This window comes from Chiloscyllium plagiosum, unplaced genomic scaffold (assembly GCF_037043375.1).
Source record: "Chiloscyllium plagiosum isolate Xiang-an unplaced genomic scaffold, Cpla_swu_hap1 HiC_scaffold_45, whole genome shotgun sequence".
Classification (NCBI taxonomy): Eukaryota; Metazoa; Chordata; class Chondrichthyes; order Orectolobiformes; family Hemiscylliidae; genus Chiloscyllium; species Chiloscyllium plagiosum.
Genome location: NW_028270183.1, coordinates 26929068 through 26949012, shown reverse-complemented (window position 1 = coordinate 26949012; position 19945 = coordinate 26929068). Strand labels below are relative to the sequence as shown.

General features: G+C 51.2%; 1 protein-coding gene across 6 annotated transcripts in view; it reads left to right on the top strand.

The window, feature by feature from the left end:
* LOC122552164 (EVI5-like protein) overlaps nucleotides 1–19945 on the top strand; it is a 214493-nt gene that overhangs the window by 160611 nt on the left and 33937 nt on the right. For 5 of the 6 annotated variants that reach the window (XM_087983404.1, XM_087983407.1, XM_087983403.1 and 2 more), the window contains 2 exons: nucleotides 10094–10189; nucleotides 15740–15835. In XM_087983404.1, coding sequence (XP_087839530.1) covers nucleotides 10094–10189; nucleotides 15740–15835 — 192 coding nt within the window. The remainder of the gene's footprint in view (nucleotides 1–10093; nucleotides 10190–15739; nucleotides 15836–19945) is intronic. The other variant, XM_087983405.1, reaches the window with a different exon arrangement.

Sequence of the window (19945 nt, the reverse complement as noted above, 5' to 3'; positions counted from 1 at the left end):
GACACACACACAGAGTGGGACACACACACACACACACACACACACACACACAGTGGGACACACACACACACACAGTGGGACACACACACACACACACAGTGGGACACACACACAGAGTGGGACACACACACACACACACACACACACACACACAGTGGGACAGTGGGACAATGGGACACACAGAGACACAGAGGGACAATGGGACACACACACACACACACAGTGGGACACACACACACACACACAGTGGGACACACACACAGAGTGGGACACACACACACACACACACACACACACACAGTGGGACACACACACACACACAGTGGGACACACACACACACACACAGTGGGACACACACACACACACACAGTGGGACACACACACACACACACAGTGGGACAGTGGGACAATGGGACACACAGAGACACAGAGGGACAATGGGACACACACACACACACACAGTGGGACACACACACACACACACACACACGGACACACCAACACACACAAACACAGTGGGACACACACACGCACAGGGGGACACTGTGTGTGTGTGTGTGTGTATGACTCTTAAGTTTAGGTCCTGTATGACTGACCCAGTTACTAACGTTAATCCCATAAACACTGGTCGAAGTGAGTTCATTCCAACCTCTTATCTCATTCTTTTATTTGGCTCTTTATTTATTCACAAGATACTGGTGCTACCAGAAAGACCAGCGTTTATTGTCCATCTCCAACTGCCCTTGAGAAATTTGAGGTTGGCTTGGTGTTTACCACAATTTATCAAATTCTACATCACGGAAGGCAGTTAGCCCTTCGTGCTTTTTGAAGAGCTCTCCAGTTAATCCCACCCCCTGTGTACTTATCTCCGATACCTCCAAAACCCCCTCAAAGTATAAACTCCATTCCCTTTTTAAAATAATTGTTTAATTTGCTTGCCCCACCCTATTCAGCAATGCATTCCAGATAAAAAGCAAATTCACATGGTGTAGCTCTGGTGAACTGACCCGTTTAGGCGAGGGGCTTGGCAACTGCACCTTTATGCCGACTGCATCAGTGAATCCTCCAAGCTCAGTTGTCAACCGTGTGATTAGAACACAGTGTATGTAGGATCTGAATACGTTTTCACACACTGGGTTCGAGTAGGAGAGAAGAACTGCTGCCTGATACCCCCCCCCCCACTCCGAGTTACGAGTTGCTGAAGGTTTTGAGCTCCTGTTGGATGAATGAAAGTTTCGGAAGGAGCAGTTATGATCCATCTAATGCTCTCTGCTCAGAGTGTCAGTGTTTTCAGAAAGTTCAGCAGAATCTTTGCTACAGGCTACCTGTCCAGTACTGGATTGACAGTGAATGGTGTCAGGCCAGGAGTTGAAGTCAGCTGCACCCACTGTTCCTTCATCATAGAATGCCCACAGTGCACAAAGAGGCCATTCAGCCTGTCAAGCCTGTCCTGACACTCTGAACAGGGCTCAACACCCTATCCCCATACCCCCACATTTCCCATGCTGATCTACCAATTCTGCACATCCCGAGAGACTAAGGGTGATTTAACAAGGCCAATCCACCTATCCTGCACATCACTGGGCTGTGGGAGGAAACGGGAATACCTGGCAGAAACCCACCCAGATACAGGGAGAATGTGCAAACTCCAGACAGTCAATCAAGGTTGGAATTGAACCGAGATGCCTGGTGGTGTGAGGCAGCAGTAATAACCACTGAGCCACCGTGTAACCCACGTTTTCAATCCAATGACTGTCATGAGTTTTCAAACCATTCTCGTTTTTCCACCTTAAACCACTGTCGAGACAATATTGGTCCCAAGTGCTTTGTCCTCAAATCTCCAAACTTTTTCGACAGCCTCCACTCCCTGAGCTCTCCAGACAGCCAAGGTTCTGCAAGCTCTTATCCTCTAGTGTCCAGACAGTGACGGTCCCACAGCCTCCCGTCCCTGAGCTCTCCGGGACAGTGACGTTCCCACAGCCTCCCTTCCCTGAGCTCTCCGGGACAGCGACGTTCCCACACCCTCCCGTCCCTGAGCTCTCCGAGACAGTGACGTTCCCACAGCCTCCCTTCCCTGAACTCTCCGGGACAGCGACGTTCCCACAGCCTCCCGTCCCTGAACTCTCCGGGACAGCGACGTTCCCACAGCCTCCCGTCCCTGAGCTCTCCGGGACAGCGACGTTCCCACAGCCTCCCGTCCCTGAGCTCTCCGGGACAGCGACGTTCCCACAGCCTCCCGTCCCTGAGCTCTCCGGGACAGCGACGTTCCCACAGCCTCCCGTCTCCGGGACAGCGACGTTCCCACACCCTCCCGTCCCTGAGCTCTCCGGAACAGCGACGTTCCCACAGCCTCCCGTCCCTGAGCTCTCCGGGACAGCGACGTTCCCACAGCCTCCCGTCCCTGAGCTCTCCGGGACAGCGACGTTCCCACAGCCTCCCGTCCCTGAGCTCTCCGGGACAGCGACGTTCCCACACCCTCCCGTCCCTGAGCTCTCCGGGACAGCGACGTTCCCACAGCCTCCCGTCTCCGGGACAGCGACGTTCCCACACCCTCCCGTCCCTGAGCTCTCCGGAACAGCGACGTTCCCACAGCCTCCCGTCCCTGAGCTCTCCGGGACAGCGACGTTCCCACACCCTCCCGTCCCTGAGCTCTCCGGAACAGCGACGTTCCCACAGCCTCCCGTCCCTGAGCTCTCCGGGACAGCGACGATCCCACAGCCTCCCGTCCCTGAGCTCTCCGGGACAGCGACGTTCCCACAGCCACCCATCCCTGAGCTCTCCGGGACAGTGACGTTCCCACAGCCTCCCGTCTCCGGGACAGCGACGGTCCCACAGCCTCCCGTCCCTGAGCTCTCCGGGACAGCGACGTTCCCACAGCCACCCATCCCTGAGCTCTCCGGGACAGTGACGTTCCCACAGCCTCCCGTCTCCGGGACAGCGACGGTCCCACAGCCTCCCGTCCCTGAGCTCTCCGGGACAGCGACGATCCCACAGCCTCCCGTCCCTGAGCTCTCCGGGACAGCGACGTTCCCACAGCCACCCATCCCTGAGCTCTCCGGGACAGTGACGTTCCCACAGCCTCCCGTCTCCGGGACAGCGACGGTCCCACAGCCTCCCGTCCCTGAGCTCTCCAGGATATTGGACTTCCTTACATTCCCTGCTTTGTGGGCAGCGAATGTAAGGAACTCCAGGTTTTCTCCTCCCCCTCTCCCTGCTCCTCCCTCCCCCCCCCCCCCTGCTCCTCCCTCCCCCTCTCCCTGCTCCTCCCTCCCCCCCTCTCCTCCCTCCCTCCTCCCCCTGCTCCTCCCTCCTCCCCCTGCTCCTCCCTCTCCCTGCTCCTCCCTCCCCCTCTCCCTGCTCCTCCCTCCCCCCTCCCTGCTCCTCCCTCCCCCTCTCCCTGCTCCTCCCTCCCCCCCTCCCTGCTCCTCCCTCCCCCCCTCCCTGCTCCTCCCTCCTCCCCCTGCTCCTCCCTCTCCCTGCTCCTCCCTCCCCCTCTCCCTGCTCCTCCCTCCCCCCTCCCTGCTCCTCCCTCCCCCTCTCCCTGCTCCTCCCTCCCCCCCTCCCTGCTCCTCCCTCCCCCCCTCCCTGCTCCTCCCTCCTCCCCCTGCTCCTCCCTCTCCCTGCTCCTCCCTCCCCCTCTCCCTGCTCCTCCCTCCCCCTCTCCCTGCTCCTCCCTCCCCCCCTCCCTGCTCCTCCCTCCCCCCCTCCCTGCTCCTCCCTCCTCCCCTCCCTGCTCCTCCCTCCTCCCCTCCCTGCTCCTCCCTCCTCCCCTCCCTGCTCTTCCCTCCCCCCCTCCCTGCTCCTCCCTCCCCCACCCTCCCTGCACCTCCCTCCCCCCCTCCCTGCTCCTCCCTCCCCCCCCCGCTCCTCCTTCCCCCCCCCCGCTCCTCCTTCCCCTCCCCCTGCTCCTCCTTCCCCCCCCTCCCTGCTCCTCTTCCCCCCCCTCCCTGCTCCTCTTTCCCCCCCCTCCCTGCTCCTCCTTCCCCCGCCTCCCTGCTCCTCCTTCCCCCCCCTCCCTGCTCCTCCTTCCGCCCCTCCCTGCTCCTCCTTCCCCCCCTCCCTGCTCCTCCTTCCCCCCCCCTCCCTGCTCCTCCTTCCCCCCCCCTCCCTGCTCCTCCTTCCCCCCCTCCCTGCTCCTCCTTCCCCCCCCTCCCTGCTCCTCCTTCCCCCCCTCCCTGCTCCTCCCTCCCCCCCCCGCTCCCGCCTCCCTCTCCCTCCCTCCCCTCCCTCCCTCCCCGCTCCTCCCTGCTCCTCCCTCCCCCCCTCCCTGCTCCTCCCTCCCCCCCTCCCTGCTCCTCCCTCCCCCCCTCCCTGCTCCTCCTTCCCCCCCCCTCCCTGCTCCTCCTTCCCCCCCCCTCCCTGCTCCTCCTTCCCCCCCCCTCCCTGCTCCTCCTTCCCCCCCCTCCCTGCTCCTCCCTCCCCCTCTCCCTTCTCTTCCCTCCCCCTCTCCTTGCTCTTCCCTCCCCCTCTCCCTGCTCTTCCCTCCCCCTCTCCCTGCTCTTCCCTCCCCCTCTCCCTGCTCTTCCCTCCCCCTCTCCCTGCTCCTCCTTCCCCCCCCTCCCTGCTCCTCCTTCCCCCCCCTCCCTGCTCCTCCTTCCCCCCCCTCCCTGCTCCTCCTTCCCCCCCCCTCCCTGCTCCTCCTCCCCCCCCCCTCCCTGTTCCTCCTTCCCCCCCTCCCTGCTCCTCCTTCCCCCCCCTCCCTGCTCCTCCTTCCCCCCCCTCCCTGCTCCTCCCTCCCCCCCCCTCCCTGCTCCTCCCTCCCCCCCCTCCCTGCTCCTCCTTCCCCCCCCTCCCTGCTCCTCCCTCCCCCCCTCCCTGCTCCTCCCTCCCCCCCCTCCCTGCTCCTCCCTCCCCCTCCCTGCTCCTCCCTCCCCCTCCCTGCTCCTCCCTCCCCCCCCTGCTCCTCCCTCCCCCCCACTCCTCCCTCCCCCCCCTGCTCCTCCCATCCCTCTCCCTGCTCCTCCCTCCCCTCCCTCCCTGCTCCTCCCTCCCCTCCCTCCCTGCTCCTCCCTCCCCTCCCTCCCTGCTCCTCCCTCCCCTCCCTCCCTGCTCCTCCCTCCCCTCCCTCCCTGCTCCTCCCTCCCCTCCCTCCCTGCTCCTCCCTCCCCTCCCTCCCTGCTCCTCCCTCCCCTCCCTCCCTGCTCCTCCCTCCCCTCCCTCCCTGCTCCTCCCTACCCCTCCTCCCTGCTCCTCCCTACCCCTCCTCCCTGCTCCTCCCTCCCCCTCCTCCCTGCTCCTCCCTCCCCCTCTCCCTGCTCCTCCCTCCCCCTCTCCCTGCTCCTCCCTCTCCCCCCTCCCTTCTCCTCCCTCCCCCCCCCCCTTCTCCTCCCCCCCCCCCTCCCTTCTCCTCCCTCCCACCCCCTCCCTTATCCTCCCTCCCCCCCCCTCCCTTCTCCTCCCTCCCCCTCCTCCTCCTCCCCCCTCCTCCCTGCTGGCATCACAAGAACTTTGATCAGTTGATCAATTTATTGAGTTGCTGGGGAGAGGTTGTTGGATACATCAGTGTTCGATGTTAGGATATTGATTGTTTGATATTGTGGCATGCTAGAGTAGGTGATGGTGGAGTGGTAATATTACTGGAATAGTATGCAAAGGCCCTGCTAATGAAATCCTGTTCTGGAAGCTGGTGAAATCAATCATTTAAAGCCAGCATCATGGCAACCAGGTAGCAATTGTTATTTAAAGCCATCCGGTTGTTTGTCATCCTTCCAGGCCTATCTCGACGTGACTGCAGACTCTTAACTCCCTTGTGAAATGACCAAGGCCCTGCTGTTTTAGGGCAATTGGGGGTGAGCATCAAATGCTGGCCTTGTCCATGTCCCATATAAGACTTCCTTAGAAAAAGGTAGGCCTACGCTTCATCACACGTTCCTAAAATACACCTGAACAGCAATGAACAAATGGTGGATTTTAAATGGGGGTTAGTTTGAACACTAACTGGGCACTTTGACACAAGATGGGTCTGGTGGAGTGAGCAAGATCACACCATCTCCAGCACCCTACAGACCCAACGTATGGATCGAAATAAAACTGAGCAAGGAAGCTTTTGAGAAATGTTAGACTTGTAACTCCAAAGTGAGGTAGACAAGTGGGGGGAGAAAAGTGAACTCGAGGAGCAAAGAGAGTTTGAAAATAAGTTAACATGCAGTCGAAAAATGATCCAAAAGTGTCTCATAACTATATGAGCAGCAAACAGGTAATGAGAGAAAGGTCAGAGCTAAATAGGGTTCTATCGTGGAGGTGGAGCATAGCTGATTACTAACTGTGGACTTTGTGTCTGCCTTTAGAAAATAAAGTGTTGCCCATGTCAGTGAAGAAAGTGGTAAGTGATCGAGAAAGAACAAAAGAAGAGATTTTTTGAAGGCTGGCAGTGCTGAAGATGGGGGAGGTCACCCAGTGGAATAGAGCTGATTTCAATTTCCACATTTCAGTTCTGTTCGCATTGTCGAGAAAATTTCACAAAGTTGACATGTTCGCAGTTCTTCCTGCTATTAATCGGAAAGACAAAATTGTGCATTCTTATAATCAAAGTTCAAATGTGAAGATTAATTTATTTGTTCACTTTGTTTTCACCAAATTAGATGCTAATTTAGTGAGCTATCAGGCAGTTTTTGCTTGCACAAGTGATCTGGATCCACACACTTGAGAGAATATTGAATTGAATTGAATTAATTTATTGTCATTTGTACTGAGACACAGTGAAGTCTTTCCAATCCTCCCACTTCCTCCAAACCAAAGGTGTAGCCATGGGCACGCACATGGGCCCCAGCTATGCCTGCCTCTTCGTAGGATATGTGGAACAGTCCATCTTCTGCAGCTACACTGGCACCACCCCCCACCTTTTCCTCCGCTACATCGATGACTGTATCAGCGCTGCCTCGTGCTCCCACGAGGAGGTTGAACAATTCATCCACTTTACCAACACCTTACACCCCGACCTCAAATTCACCTGGACCGTCTCAGACGCCTCCCTCCCCTTCCTAGACCTCTCCATTTCTATCTCGGGTGACCGAATCAACACGGACATTTACTATAAACCGACCGACTCCCACAGCTACCTAGACTACACCATCTCCCACCCTGCCCCCGTAAAAACGCCATCCCATATTCCCAATTCCTTCGTCTCCGCTGCATCTGCTCCCAGGAGGACCAGTTCCAATACCGTACAACCCAGATGGCCTCCTTCTTCAAAGACCGCAATTTCCCCCCCGACGTGATCGAAGATGCCCTCCACCGCATCTCCTCCACTTCCCGCTCCTCCGCCCTTGAGCCCCGCCCCTTCAACCGCCTACAGAACCCCACTGGTCTTCACCTACCACCCCACCAACCTCCATGTACACGGCATCATCCGCCGTCATTTCCGCCACCTCCAAACGGACCCCACCACCAGGGATATATTTCCCTCCCCTCCCCTATCAGCGTTCCAAAAAGACCACTCCCTCCGTGACTCCCTCGTCAGGTCCACATCCCCCACCAACCCAACCTCCACTCCCTGCACCTTCCCCTGCAACCGCAAGAAATGCAAAACTTGCGCCCGCACCTCCCCCCTCACCTCCCTCCAAGGCCCCAAGGGATACTTCCATATCCCCCACAAATTCACCTGCACCTCCACACACATCATTTATTGCATCCGCTGCACCCGATGTGGCCTCCTCTATATTGGGGAGACAGGCCGCCTACTTGCGGAACGTTTCAGAGAACACCTCTGGGACACCCGGACCAACCAACCCAACCACCCCGTGGCTCAACACTTCAACTCCCTCTCCCACTCCACCAAGGACATACAGGTCCTTGAACTCCTCCATTGCCAGACTATAGCAACACGACGGCTGGAGGAAGAGAGCCTCATCTTCTGCCCAGGAACCCTCCAACCACAAGGGATGAACTCAGATTTCTCCAGCTTCCTCATTTCCCTTCCCCCCATTTTGTCTCAGTCCCAACCCTCGAACTCAGCACCACCTTCCTGCAATCTTCTTCCTGACCTCTCCGCCCCCACCCCCACTCCGGCCTATCACCCTCACCTTAACCTCCTTCACCTATCGCATTTCCAACGCCCCTCCCCCAAGTCCCTCCTCCCTGCCTTTTATCTTCACCTGCTTGGCACACTTTCCTCATTCCTGAAGAAGGGCTCATGCCCGAAACGTCGATTCTCCTGCTCCTTGGATGCTGCCTGACCTGCTGCGCTTTTCCAGCAACGCATGTTATTGTGTAAGCTGTTCTTGTTGCGTAACTGAATAGTTGATTGAAACATACTGAATTAATGCATAAAGAAGGATGAATGGGTGGGCAATCATGGGATGTGGGTGTCACTGGCCAGGCCAGGATTTGTCCAATCCTAATTGAAAAAGGTGGGAGTGAGCTGCCATCTTGAACCACTGATATTCATAGGGTGTAGGTATACCTACACTGTAGTTCGAAGATTTCCAGGATTTTAACTCAGCAACTGCAAAGAAGCAGCAATATAGTTCCGAGTCAGGGTAGAAAGTGGCTTGGTATGGTAACTTACAGTTGGCAGTGCTTTCATGTCAGCTGTCCTTGGCCTTCCTGAAGTCGTTGAAGTTTTGGAAAGGAAGTCTGGCGAGTTGTCTCAATACTTGCCTTCCGTTCTGGTGGATTCTGATTTCTTGCTGGAGCGGTTTGACAGATACTGACTTTCTTTCCCAATGGCTTATGTCCAAGGCTGAGATTTGACTGAAGTATCCCAATTAGGCTAAAGCTGAGCCAACTGTGCCAAACACAATCAAACCCATACCTCAGCACCTCAAGGACAGTGAGTCAGGGCTATCTAAGCTGATGGGTCAGCATTGAGGAATGTTTTTGCATCAGGCACAGGCTGATCACTGTTTTCTCTCTTCTGACCAGATTATAAACAAACTCCGTAACCTCCCCTTAATTTCCTGTCTGCTGTTGGAATCTTGCACATGTTTCTCCCCAGTCCCTTTGTAAAGTCTTTAAACACTATTTCTGCCATATTTCCACCATCCAGTGTATCTGTTATTTCTAAGACAGACCCTGAATCTGTTTTAGACTGCCCCACTATTGGTTCATGGGAATGTGAACTTTGCATAGAGCATTTTGCAATCTGTCAGCCTCAAAGAGGTGGGGAGCAAGGGTCCTTGTAGCTTTAAAGACAATTCAGCATGTTTCTAAAAATGGGCCGATGAGCAGAGTATTGATGATATCCTCTGTGTTTTGTGATATGTTTTCAATGAAAGCTCCTCTAAACAATCCGTGTTCTATGATATTTGTATGGTCACTGCTACTGTATCGTGTGTTGAGGGAAACATGCAATTTGTATCTAGGCTGTTGCATTTTCTGTGTAACCTTTGTCCCATAAACCAGCAGTGACTGTGGATTGACCATTCCTGGGGAGGAATGAGGATAATTGTATTTGAGAGCCCATTCGACTGGTCTGCTTCATCACCACGCAGTGCCCCTCATTGTGCCTTCCTGTTGGTTCTTGCAGCTTCCAAAGTTTTCACTCTCCGTTCCCTACCTTGTTCCATCCAGGGATTTCTCTTTCAATAAGCATTTCCTCATTTGAGGTTAGTTTGCCTTCTACCTTAACATCAGGTGGTCTGTTGTGCTCTGAAAGTTGCCTTTTCCAGGCATTCATTACCTTGTCCGTTAGATCATTGTGATGTGTCAGTGTGGAGCCACCCGTTACCTGAAGAATGTTTCACTATGTAAGAGCCATTTGCAGAAACCTGTCTGGATCAGGCAGCGGAATGGTTTCTGTCCACAGTCTTTGCATTGTTCGTGTGAGGGAGTTGAAGGACCATGCAGTACGTCTTTCCTTGTCTTTATTCTTTCAATGTAGGCTGTTTTCTAAAACAAAAGTAAGCTCACAGCGACCCTCACTATGGAGAGAGAAATTGAGTTAACATTTCAAGTCTAATATGATTCTTCATATCCCAAAGAAGTCGCATTGGGCCTGAAGTGATAACCCTGTTCCTTTCTTGACTGATGCAGCTCATCCTGGAAAGTTTCTCTGGCACTTTCTCCTGACTTTGACTGGTTTGTATTTAACACTGGCAGTGCTCCCTGTCTTTATCACTGGAGTAACCTGTGATATTTAACTGCTTACACTAGAACAAGGAGGAGGTTATGGCTGTACGGTTTCGGGAAGCTGATAGTATTGCTGCCATCGCTGAACTTCGCCAGCGTATTGCTGAACTGGAAATCCAGGTACCGTCTCTTGCATCCTTGTGTTGTGTGTGTTCACATCATCTATGCAGCCACATCCTGTATCTTGTTGTCTTGTCCCTGGCATACACCTAACAGTAAACATACATACTCTCCCATTTTGCTCTCACTCTGTATCGGACTTGCGTCAGTCAGTTCTGGTAGTTCTGTCCCACTCGCAGTTGGTCGTCTTTGCTATAATTTCCAGTCACTTTCTGTACGTCTGACCATTTAATCTTTCATCTTTTGCCTTTCTGCTCTGAGTTACAAGAGAAGCACACACTGAAAGATCCCCAATGATTTTAAGATTGGTATTGTAAATGCAGAATATTCGCATTCTCTTTCTCCTCCTCTCCTGTCTAATGATTCCTAACTAACTTCTAAATTCTGTGACCTGTCGTGAGATTTGTGGTTTACTGTCTCTGACCATTTGATTGCTTGCTAGTGTCTGTTATGTACCATTATACAATGCAATGCATGTGTTTTGTTTAATTGATTTTTGGGCGACCAGAATTGTATCTCACAGCAGGCAGTCAGTAAGGCAGGTTCCTGCCTCATACCAGAACATTAGAAGGTCAGCTATGCGATTACTTCAGCCAAATGTCTCACTTTTGTCCCCATCAACTAACACAAGCTTCCACTCGGACTAGAGCTTGTATTTGTGAAGCTATTGAGAATTTCCAAAGCTGGGAGTTGGTGACTGTGCCAGTCCTACTACCAGCTGGCTCGAGGTGCAGGTAACTCCATCAAAGCAAACGAAGCAGTGATAGAGAAATGAAGAATTGACCATGGAGCTGCTCCTCCATTTCCCTCTCCTGAGCGATGCTTACCAAGCTATGGTAAACATTGGGTACATTCTCATGTCTCCAGCACAAGATGCTTATCTTTCAATATACCTGAGGTTGGTGGTTTCATACAATATGGTGTTAACTTTGAACTTCACTGATGTCACCTTTTGGACTGTGCAAGCTGCTTGCTCTCCCCCGTTACTGTTTTAATTTCTACTGAAACTGCTATCATCACTGTTTGCTTCAAAATCATCCCACAAGCCCAAACAATCATCCCCATCTCCAATTTCCCATTCCTCTCCAATACCAGTGACAGGGTCAAGGGAGGTGATGTTGAAGAAACAGGGTCATCGATATACGTGTGCTGACCAATACTGCTCTTTTAGATTGTCACTAAGGGCAGTATATCAATGAGCAATAAAAATGGTACACCATATTCCAACCGCAGCATGACCCATTTTGAGAATTCAGCTGACAAGCTGCAGTTTAAAAATTGAGAAATCTTATTCATGAGTTGCAGAGAAAATTAAAATCCAAGCAGAATACTGCAAATACTGAATATCTGAAAGAAAGCACAGAGGCCTGCAGAAACTCAGCAGGTCTGGTGGGGAGAGAAATGGAATTAACATTTAATTTCTGCTATGACTCCCCTTTGTAACCCAAAGAAGTGAAATGGTAACTCTTCCTCTCGACAATACACCTGGGCCTGCAGAGTTTCTCCAGAACTTCGTTTTGATCACAGAAGAAATTACTTGGGTTTTCAAGAGAGGCTCTGTGGAGCACATGTGAAATATCCACAGGTAGAGCAGAAAAGATTTTGTGTATTGAGTCTTCCATATTCTGGTGAGACTTTGCATCCAAAAATCTTTGGACATCTCCTGTCCCCTTTCAGTGTTTCATTTGAGAATTTGGGTGATGTCTGACTCATGAGAGCTGATGAGTCACTTGCTGCATTCCTGTGTTTAGTATGTAGTTCAGTTTTTAACCACACATTGTATGCACTGTGGGACTAGGAAAACGAGCCTCACTCATTCCACTGCTCTCTTAAACTATCGGCTAAGACTGAGATCATAGAATTTCGAATGAATAAGCTGCGCAGTCATTTCAAAAATATTGCAAAAGATTTGAAAACTCGTTCTGAGTGTTAGTAAATATAGATTATGCTAAATGTGCCTGACAAAGCTTAACAATGCACACCAACAGCTTGTCTGTACAATGACTTTCAGATCTGAAGGTTAGAATTGAGAGCGATCAAGAGCCCTTTAATTCCCCACTTGGTATTTGTCCTGAGCTCAGGGGTAACTGAGTCCACGTGACTTCACTTTGAGAATGAAGGGAGGGATTTGCATGAACATAAGGCTTTAGTACCTCAGTATCAGGGGGAAAGTGGGTCCTGAGCCAGCCAGCCCACACTAGCACTGAAATCTGCTCAGCAGTATTACCACAGGCAGCTTCCTGATTGAATGGCTGGCAAGTCCTCCCACACCTACTGTCAGAGAAGGCTTCCTTACTCAGGGCTATCACAGGCAGAGAGGGGTTGGGGGTGTGTGCTGTCTTCTGTGGTGAGTGAGACCTGTCTTGCTAAGAAAGCACCCCCTCAGTGAGCCGTCAGCCCACTGTTTGCACAATGCCAGCTGCACTGTAAGGTAGGCTCTCTGTAATGGTGTAAAACCTCTGCCTGCCTCCTGGGCATGGGCTGCGCCTCGGCATCCAGCCCAAATGATGGGACTGGCAAAGTCCTGGCCACTGGGGTCCTACACAATCCGGGAACCTTCCAAAGTACTGCCATTCCCCTGAAATAATTATAGTCGCCATTATAATGTTGGAAATCTAGCAGCCAGTTTTCACACCGCAAGCTCCCACACTAAGCTGGAAGGTGATTAACCAAATCATCTGCTTTATTAAAGTTATTAATTGATAAATATTGACCTGGACAGCAGGAGAGCTCTCCTGCCTCCTGTTTGAATAGTGTGATTGGGGTTGTTTGACAGGTTAGGCATGGCCTGAATTTAACATTCTATCTTCCAGACTATTCTCCCTCCAAGCTGCACTGGAGGGCCAGTGTGGAGTTTGTACCCACACCTTTGGAATGGGGATTAAATCCTGAATTTCTTTGATTTCAGAGCATTGATGTATACATTGTGGCTGATGGTTAACCCAACACTGAAACAGACCTGTGACTGTTAAATTTCTGCAGCTCCTATTGGTTCACTGCAGTGGGGAAATTATGTTTGTAATAAACTGCAAGTGAAAAGGGACGAAGAAGATGTTGCTCTGAAATTACTGCTCCGTTTTCTTCCTCATCCCTGGAATCCAATACCAAACTAATCCGTTTACTTCAGTTTGGGGAGCTCGTAGTCTCAAATTGAGCTGCTGGATTTTTGAGTGTGAGGGAAATATTGAAATCAGTGTTACTAGGGAGGCATTGAATCAGAGCTTGCAAATTGGGCCCATGTCAGTGATTTGAGTGCAGATGATAATCAGAGGTACTGAATTCAGTCACTCACCACAGACTGAGAGGTGGTTGGTGTTGTGTGGTAGGGGAGAGGTAATCTCCAGTCACGCAAGCATAAAAGACCACGCTAGGTAGTGTTATGAGTACTGGCTTGTGATCAGCTGGTAATCATGTCAATGCTCTAAGTAGGGGTAGGCAGTTTAGTCCCTTGAAGCTATTCCATGGTTCTGTGGGTCTCACTTAGTAACCAGCAGGTGGGAATGGAATGTGACAGCCCTGTGTGATCCCCATGGGGCTGACTGACTGCCTCTCCCAGCAGGACGGGTGGGTCTAGCGATCAGCATGTGGACTTCAGGCTGTTGAAGGATTGAGAGGTTTTAAATAATTATTACAGTATTGTCCATCAGGGATGAGAAGCGTGTGTTTGGCAGACTTTGCCCTGGCCAGGTTCTGTATTCTTATACCGTGTGTGTGTGACTGCCTGATGAAATTCTGCCTCAGGGCAGGCACTGCACCAGGGGAACCTCTTTGTGGGATTGGTGATGGTCAGTTTTTTCATGTCCATTGGTATTTCCCATCGACATGAGGAAGAACCTTCCTCCGTCACCCTGTATATCTCTCTCACTCTGTCTCCCCTCCCACTATTCCTCCTCCCTCTCTCCTCCTTCTCCCACTCTCCCCTCCCCACTGTCCCCAGCACCCTCCCCACTGTCCCCAGCATCCCCCCCCACTGTCCCCAACACCTGCCCCCCACTGTCCCCAACACCTGCCCCCCACTGTCCCCAACACCTGCCCCCCACTGTCCCCAACACCTGCCCCCCACTGTCCCCAACACCTGCCCCCCACTGTCCCCAACACCTGCCCCCCCACTGTCCCCAACACCTGCCCCCCACTGTCCCCAACACCTGCCCCCCACTGTCCCCAACACCCCCCCCCACTGTCCCCAACACCCCCCCCACTGTCCCCAACACCCCCCCCACTGTCCCCAACACCCCCCCCACTGTCCCCAACACCCCCCCCACTGTCCCCAACACCTGCCCCCCACTGTCCCCAACACCTGCCCCCCACTGTCCCCAACACCTGCCCCCCACTGTCCCCAACACCTGCCCCCCACTGTCCCCAACACCTGCCCCCCACTGTCCCCAACACCTGCCCCCCACTGTCCCCAACACACCCCCCACTGTCCCCAACACCCCCCCCCACTGTCCCCAACACCCCCCCCACTGTCCCCAACACCCCCCCCACTGTCCCCAACACCCCCCCCACTGTCCCCAACAAACCCCCTCCACTGTCCCCAACACCCCCGCCCACTGTCCCCAACACCCCCGCCCACTGTCCCCAACACCCCCGCCCACTGTCCCCAACACCCCCGCCCACTGTCCCCAACACCCCCGCCCACTGTCCCCAACACCCCCCCCCACTGTCCCCAACACCCCCCCCACTGTCCCCAACACCCCCCCCCACTGTCCCCAACACCCCCCCCCACTGTCCCCAACACCCCCCCCCACTGTCCCCAACACCCCCCCCCACTGTCCCCAACAAACCCCCCCCCCACTGTCCCCAACAACCCGCCCCCCACTGTCCCCAACAACCCGCCCCCCACTGTCCCCAACACCCCCCTCCACTGTCCCCAATACCCCCCCCCAATGTCCCCACTAACCCCCCCCCCCCCCCCCCCCCCCAACAAACCCCCATCCCCAACAACCCGCCCCCCCTTCCCAAAACATGGGTCTGGGTGGGTTGCACTTCGGCAGGTCGGTGTGGACTTGTTGGGCCGAAGGGCCTGTTTCCATACTGTAAATAATCTAATCTAATCTAATCTAACAACCTGTACGTTTGCCTTTGAACCACTTACCACCCCAACTTGGAAATATTTCACAGTTCCTTCAGTGTCTCTCGGCCAGAACCTTGGAACTCTCTCCGTAATGGTATTGTGCTTTACCTACAGCGCACAGTTGCTGCGGTTCAAGAAGCCAGTTCCCCAACTCCTCCTCAGGGAAAGGCCCAGCAATGATGGCCGTATTCTCCGAGTTTATGAAAGTGGTTACCTCCTAACTCCCCTCTGAAATGGCCATGGCAAGTCATTTGGCCCAAAGACAATTTGGGATGGCCAATAAACATTGGTCTTGCCGATGATTCCTATGTCCCAAGAAAGAATTTTTTAAAAAAGTGGCATTTAGTCGAACCGAATCCCAAACTGGGGAGGTTAAATCAGTTGGACAGACTGTGAACCCAAGTGTTAACAGTGCCCAAAATATTTATGGTCAAGAAACCTTTTCACAAATTGCTTGTCTGTTTTGTGCTTCTAAGAGAGAAGAGGGTCGGATCCAAGGCCAACTGAACAACTCTGACTCCAATCAGATCATTCGGGAGCTGAAGGACCAGATCACAGAGTTAAAAACAGAGGTAATGTAAATAATTGTGTCAGGCTTTTGTGAATACCTGCCCTGATCAGTTAGTGCTGTGAAGAAGGTGTTTCTGCTTTGGGTGCACTGTGGGAATTGCCCAGGTGAGTCACAGGTCAAGTTCCTGTTAAACTTCATTCCAATTGCTGAAGTAACATTTTCCCATGATTCAGTGTCAGGCAGAGTGATAGAATGGCAATGTATTTTTTTCCATTTTGCAGATGTTTTTCGGTGTATTCAGAAGTGCTAGCCAAATACAACACCTATAGAAAATGGGATTATCAGCGAAAAATTACCATTTTCACTTTGTGCGATATTCTACCTGAACCTGTGAAAATGACTAAAACTGTCCTACACCACCATCATCTAGTTTCACTGCTGTGTCAGTTTCTTAAACTTAATTTTTTTTTTGACATGGAGCCCTATCTGAAAGCTGCCTGTGCCACAGGGGAAGTGAGCAACCTTCCTGAACCGGTGAAGCCTTGCAGGTTTGGCCAGATAGGACAGTCATTTTTCAGGTGAGGCCTGATTCGGTCAAATTGAATCTTGAAGCAGCTTGAGTAATTGTAAAGTAAAACACCAAGTTAAAGTGATCTAAGCCATTTTCAGTTGTTTGTGAAGGTGGTATGAGCTCGGGAGTGTATGTGACCATGCAGAGGGAGCTTTCCTCTGTAACAGCTACCGAACCTATCCAACAAATACAGGGAACCTGACACGTGGATCCATCTGGGTGCGCCATCTCTTTAAACCATTTAGGCCCAATTCACCCAGAAATGTGAGAGTTTGTTTAACCGGAGATCTTCAGGCTGATATCTGGTTGGAAAACCATGGTGTAAGTAACTCTTTGCACAAACTAATTCTCTATGGTTGCATTTTTTTCTCCTTGTTTGCATTTTGAGGTTGCAATATTAATCTAGAAAAGTATCACTTCAGTAATAACCAGTCAATTGAAATGTCTCTGCATGGTGAAGTGGGTTTTGGACTGAATACGTTTCACACCATATCGAGTGATGCAGCTTTAGATTTCAAATTCATCGATCCCTAGTTTGAATTCCTATCTAGATTCTCCGTGACTGGTTTTCCTCCCAGAACATCAAACTCGTGACTTTTGTCTTGAGTCAGTAGTGCAAGGGAGGCAAGCTTTATCCTGATTGAATCTGTGTCCCCTGTGCTTTCCTTACCTAGGTCCAAAGCGATGGAAGATTCCGGAAAAAAGTGCAATGAAATGTGTTCACTTGGTCCTGTCAGCAAGGAATCAGACATTTCAGGGACTGTTGGAGAAATCAGGGATATAATTGTACACCGCACTACACTGCCATTTTAGCTGTCCGTTACCATGTGATGGTCTGCATAGCACTGTTTGTTTTCAGAGAGGTGTTCTGCCCTTCCCTTTTTCAATAAAAGCTGAAATTCTCAGGTGGGGAGTGTTAGGTACTCTGTATGAGGAGTAGCTCCAATCAGGAGTAACATGGCCACATTGGAAGGAGGTGACCTGTTTGAATGTTTTTCTGCATTCCCATGATGGTTCTTACATGGTGGTGTTTAGGCCAGTCACCAACTTTTAAAGGCAGTTTTCAACAAACGAAACAATTTGACGCAGACATCAAGGCGTAACATAATGAAACCTGTGGAGAGGCATTGGGTTAGTGATATTATCACTAGTCTATCAACCCAGAAACCCAGGTCATTTTCTGGGACCTAAGTTTGAATCCCACCGTGGCAAATGGTAAAGTTTGAAGTTAAAACAGAGTCGAGATTGTTGGGAAAAATTCATGCAGTTCACGAGCATTCTTTACAGAAGCAATCTGCTGTCCTTACCTGGTCTGCCCGACATGTGACTCCTGACCCAAAGCAATTTAGTTGACCCTTAAGACTGCCCTCTTGGCAATTGGTGGTGAGTACTAAATGTTGGCCTAGCGATGACACTCACATCACCTGAATGAATAATTAAAAAAAAACACCCATTCCCTTTCTCCAAATGTATTCTCACTGAATTTCCCTCCAAGAGATGCATTTAGATGGATAAGTATGCCACATCAGGTTTAGACCACTGCCTCAATACACATGAGTCCTCAAGAAAGTTTCTGATCAATTATCCTCCAAACATGCACATTGTATAGTTCCCCTTAACTTTTGTCCTTGTGAGCATGTATCAAAACAAGCTCAACTTTGACATAAATCTCTTTAAAATTGATCAGAAACTTTCGGAATTAAACCTAGTATTTCATATTTTGATCACTTACAGTGGCGTGTCCAGTAACTGCCAGGATGGGCTTGCCCATCAGCAGACAATCCCAGGTTTGGCTGTATTAGTGTTTAGTTTCTGCTTTCCTCTGTCCTCGGTCCAGGCGTTTTTGCTGTTCCCCGAATTCTTATAGCAACAGTGTTTCTCACCAAGCTACCACATCTAATCCCCCAGCCAGATCTGTTTGTGAGCTAATTTATCATAATCTCTTCCTTGACTCCCATCGACCCACTTCCAGCCTCCTCATCTTCTCAGGAACAGATGAACACTATTCCATTGAAGTGCCCTATATTCAGGGTAATGACAAAAAAAGTGTCATAGTCAAAATTAACTACTGATAAGGATCTAGAGTTTAAAAAAAATGCTGTGCTGTCCTCTCCTGATTGTTTTGCTCTCCGTGTTCTTTAAGTCATCAACGTGCCCTCTAGGCTCACTGACCGTGTAAATGGAATGAAGGAGTGTTGAGTTCTGAGACCAAGGTCTGCACCAACAACATGTTTGTCTGGAACTGTTGTACCTGACGATGACGCATTTGAGATGTGAATAACAGTGGTGTGTGGTGCAGTCTCAGCAGTCAGCACTGTCTGTTGCTGTCATGACAATTTCAAATCACTTTTTTCCCAGGGCACCAAGTAACAGTAACTAACAGAAATTGCTGGAAAAGCTTTGCAGGTCTGGCAGCATCTGTGGAGAGAAATCAGAGTTAACGCTTCCAGTCAAGCGATCCATCCTTGGAACGGATGGTAGCAGGGGAAATGTCAGTTTAGGATGGGGGGGGAGGGGGTGAAGGAGTAAACGATAGGTAGGGATAGAGAGAGAAGAGCAGTTAAGCAAAGGAGTGGGTAATGATCTGGCTAGGAGGGTGAATAGCTATTCATGGGGGACTGTAATCTTTTAACTCAAGTAATAGTAACTAGTATTTTTTCCTTCAGAGTCACGGTCACAAACTACCTACAAAGTAGGTCACTGGCTTTCCACAATGACTGGCTCAGCCAGCTCATGTAGTTTTCGATGATATGACCAGTAAAAGCTTTGCTTACACATCAATCAGGATTGAATTGTATTCTGTAATGAAAATGTCTGATAGTATTTTATAAAAAGACAAAACAGTATTGGATAGGAAGTATCAATTGGTCAACATTTCTCCTACAAAGGGAACTCATGTTGTGCACTTATCTTCTAAGTGTTTCTTTGATATTACCATAAGTAGACTTCATAAAGATAAAAGAGCTTATGCCCGTAACATCGATTCTCCTGCTCCTCGGATGCTGCCTGGCCTGCTCTGTTTTTCCAGCACCACATTTTTCAACTCTGGTGTCCAGCATCTGCAGTCCTCACTTTCTCCTTCATAAAGATAAAACCCAGCGTAGGGGCCAGTGAGAAGAAAGGTTGTGACTCTGAAGTTTATTGAACACGGAATGCTTTCTCACATGGAATGCTTGACACAGTAACAGCATTAAAGTTGTGATTTAAATGAAGCTCAGTGAGGACAGAGAGGGATGGAATTAGATTGCCGAGCTCTGATTTGACATGATGAAGCAAATGGCCTCCTTTTACACTGCAGTTTCAATCTTGTCTTCACCCAAGTTATAACACTGAGCAGGGATCTTCACAGTCAGTACCCCTTAAACCCCTTTAGCTCGGTACATTTGATCATGTTAAACACTCCAACTTTTAAGTATTACAAACTTGCTATTTCAGTGAGGATGCTGAAAATGTGTTGCTGGAATTGCAGTCCTCACTTTCTCCTAGAAGATTTCAGTGAGGATGCCTCACTGCGTCCCAGCGGGTACTCTGCATGTCTCAGGGGGAAATTACAAGTCACTTAGTTGGAATCAGCAGTTCTTCAGCACTTTGACGGCAATG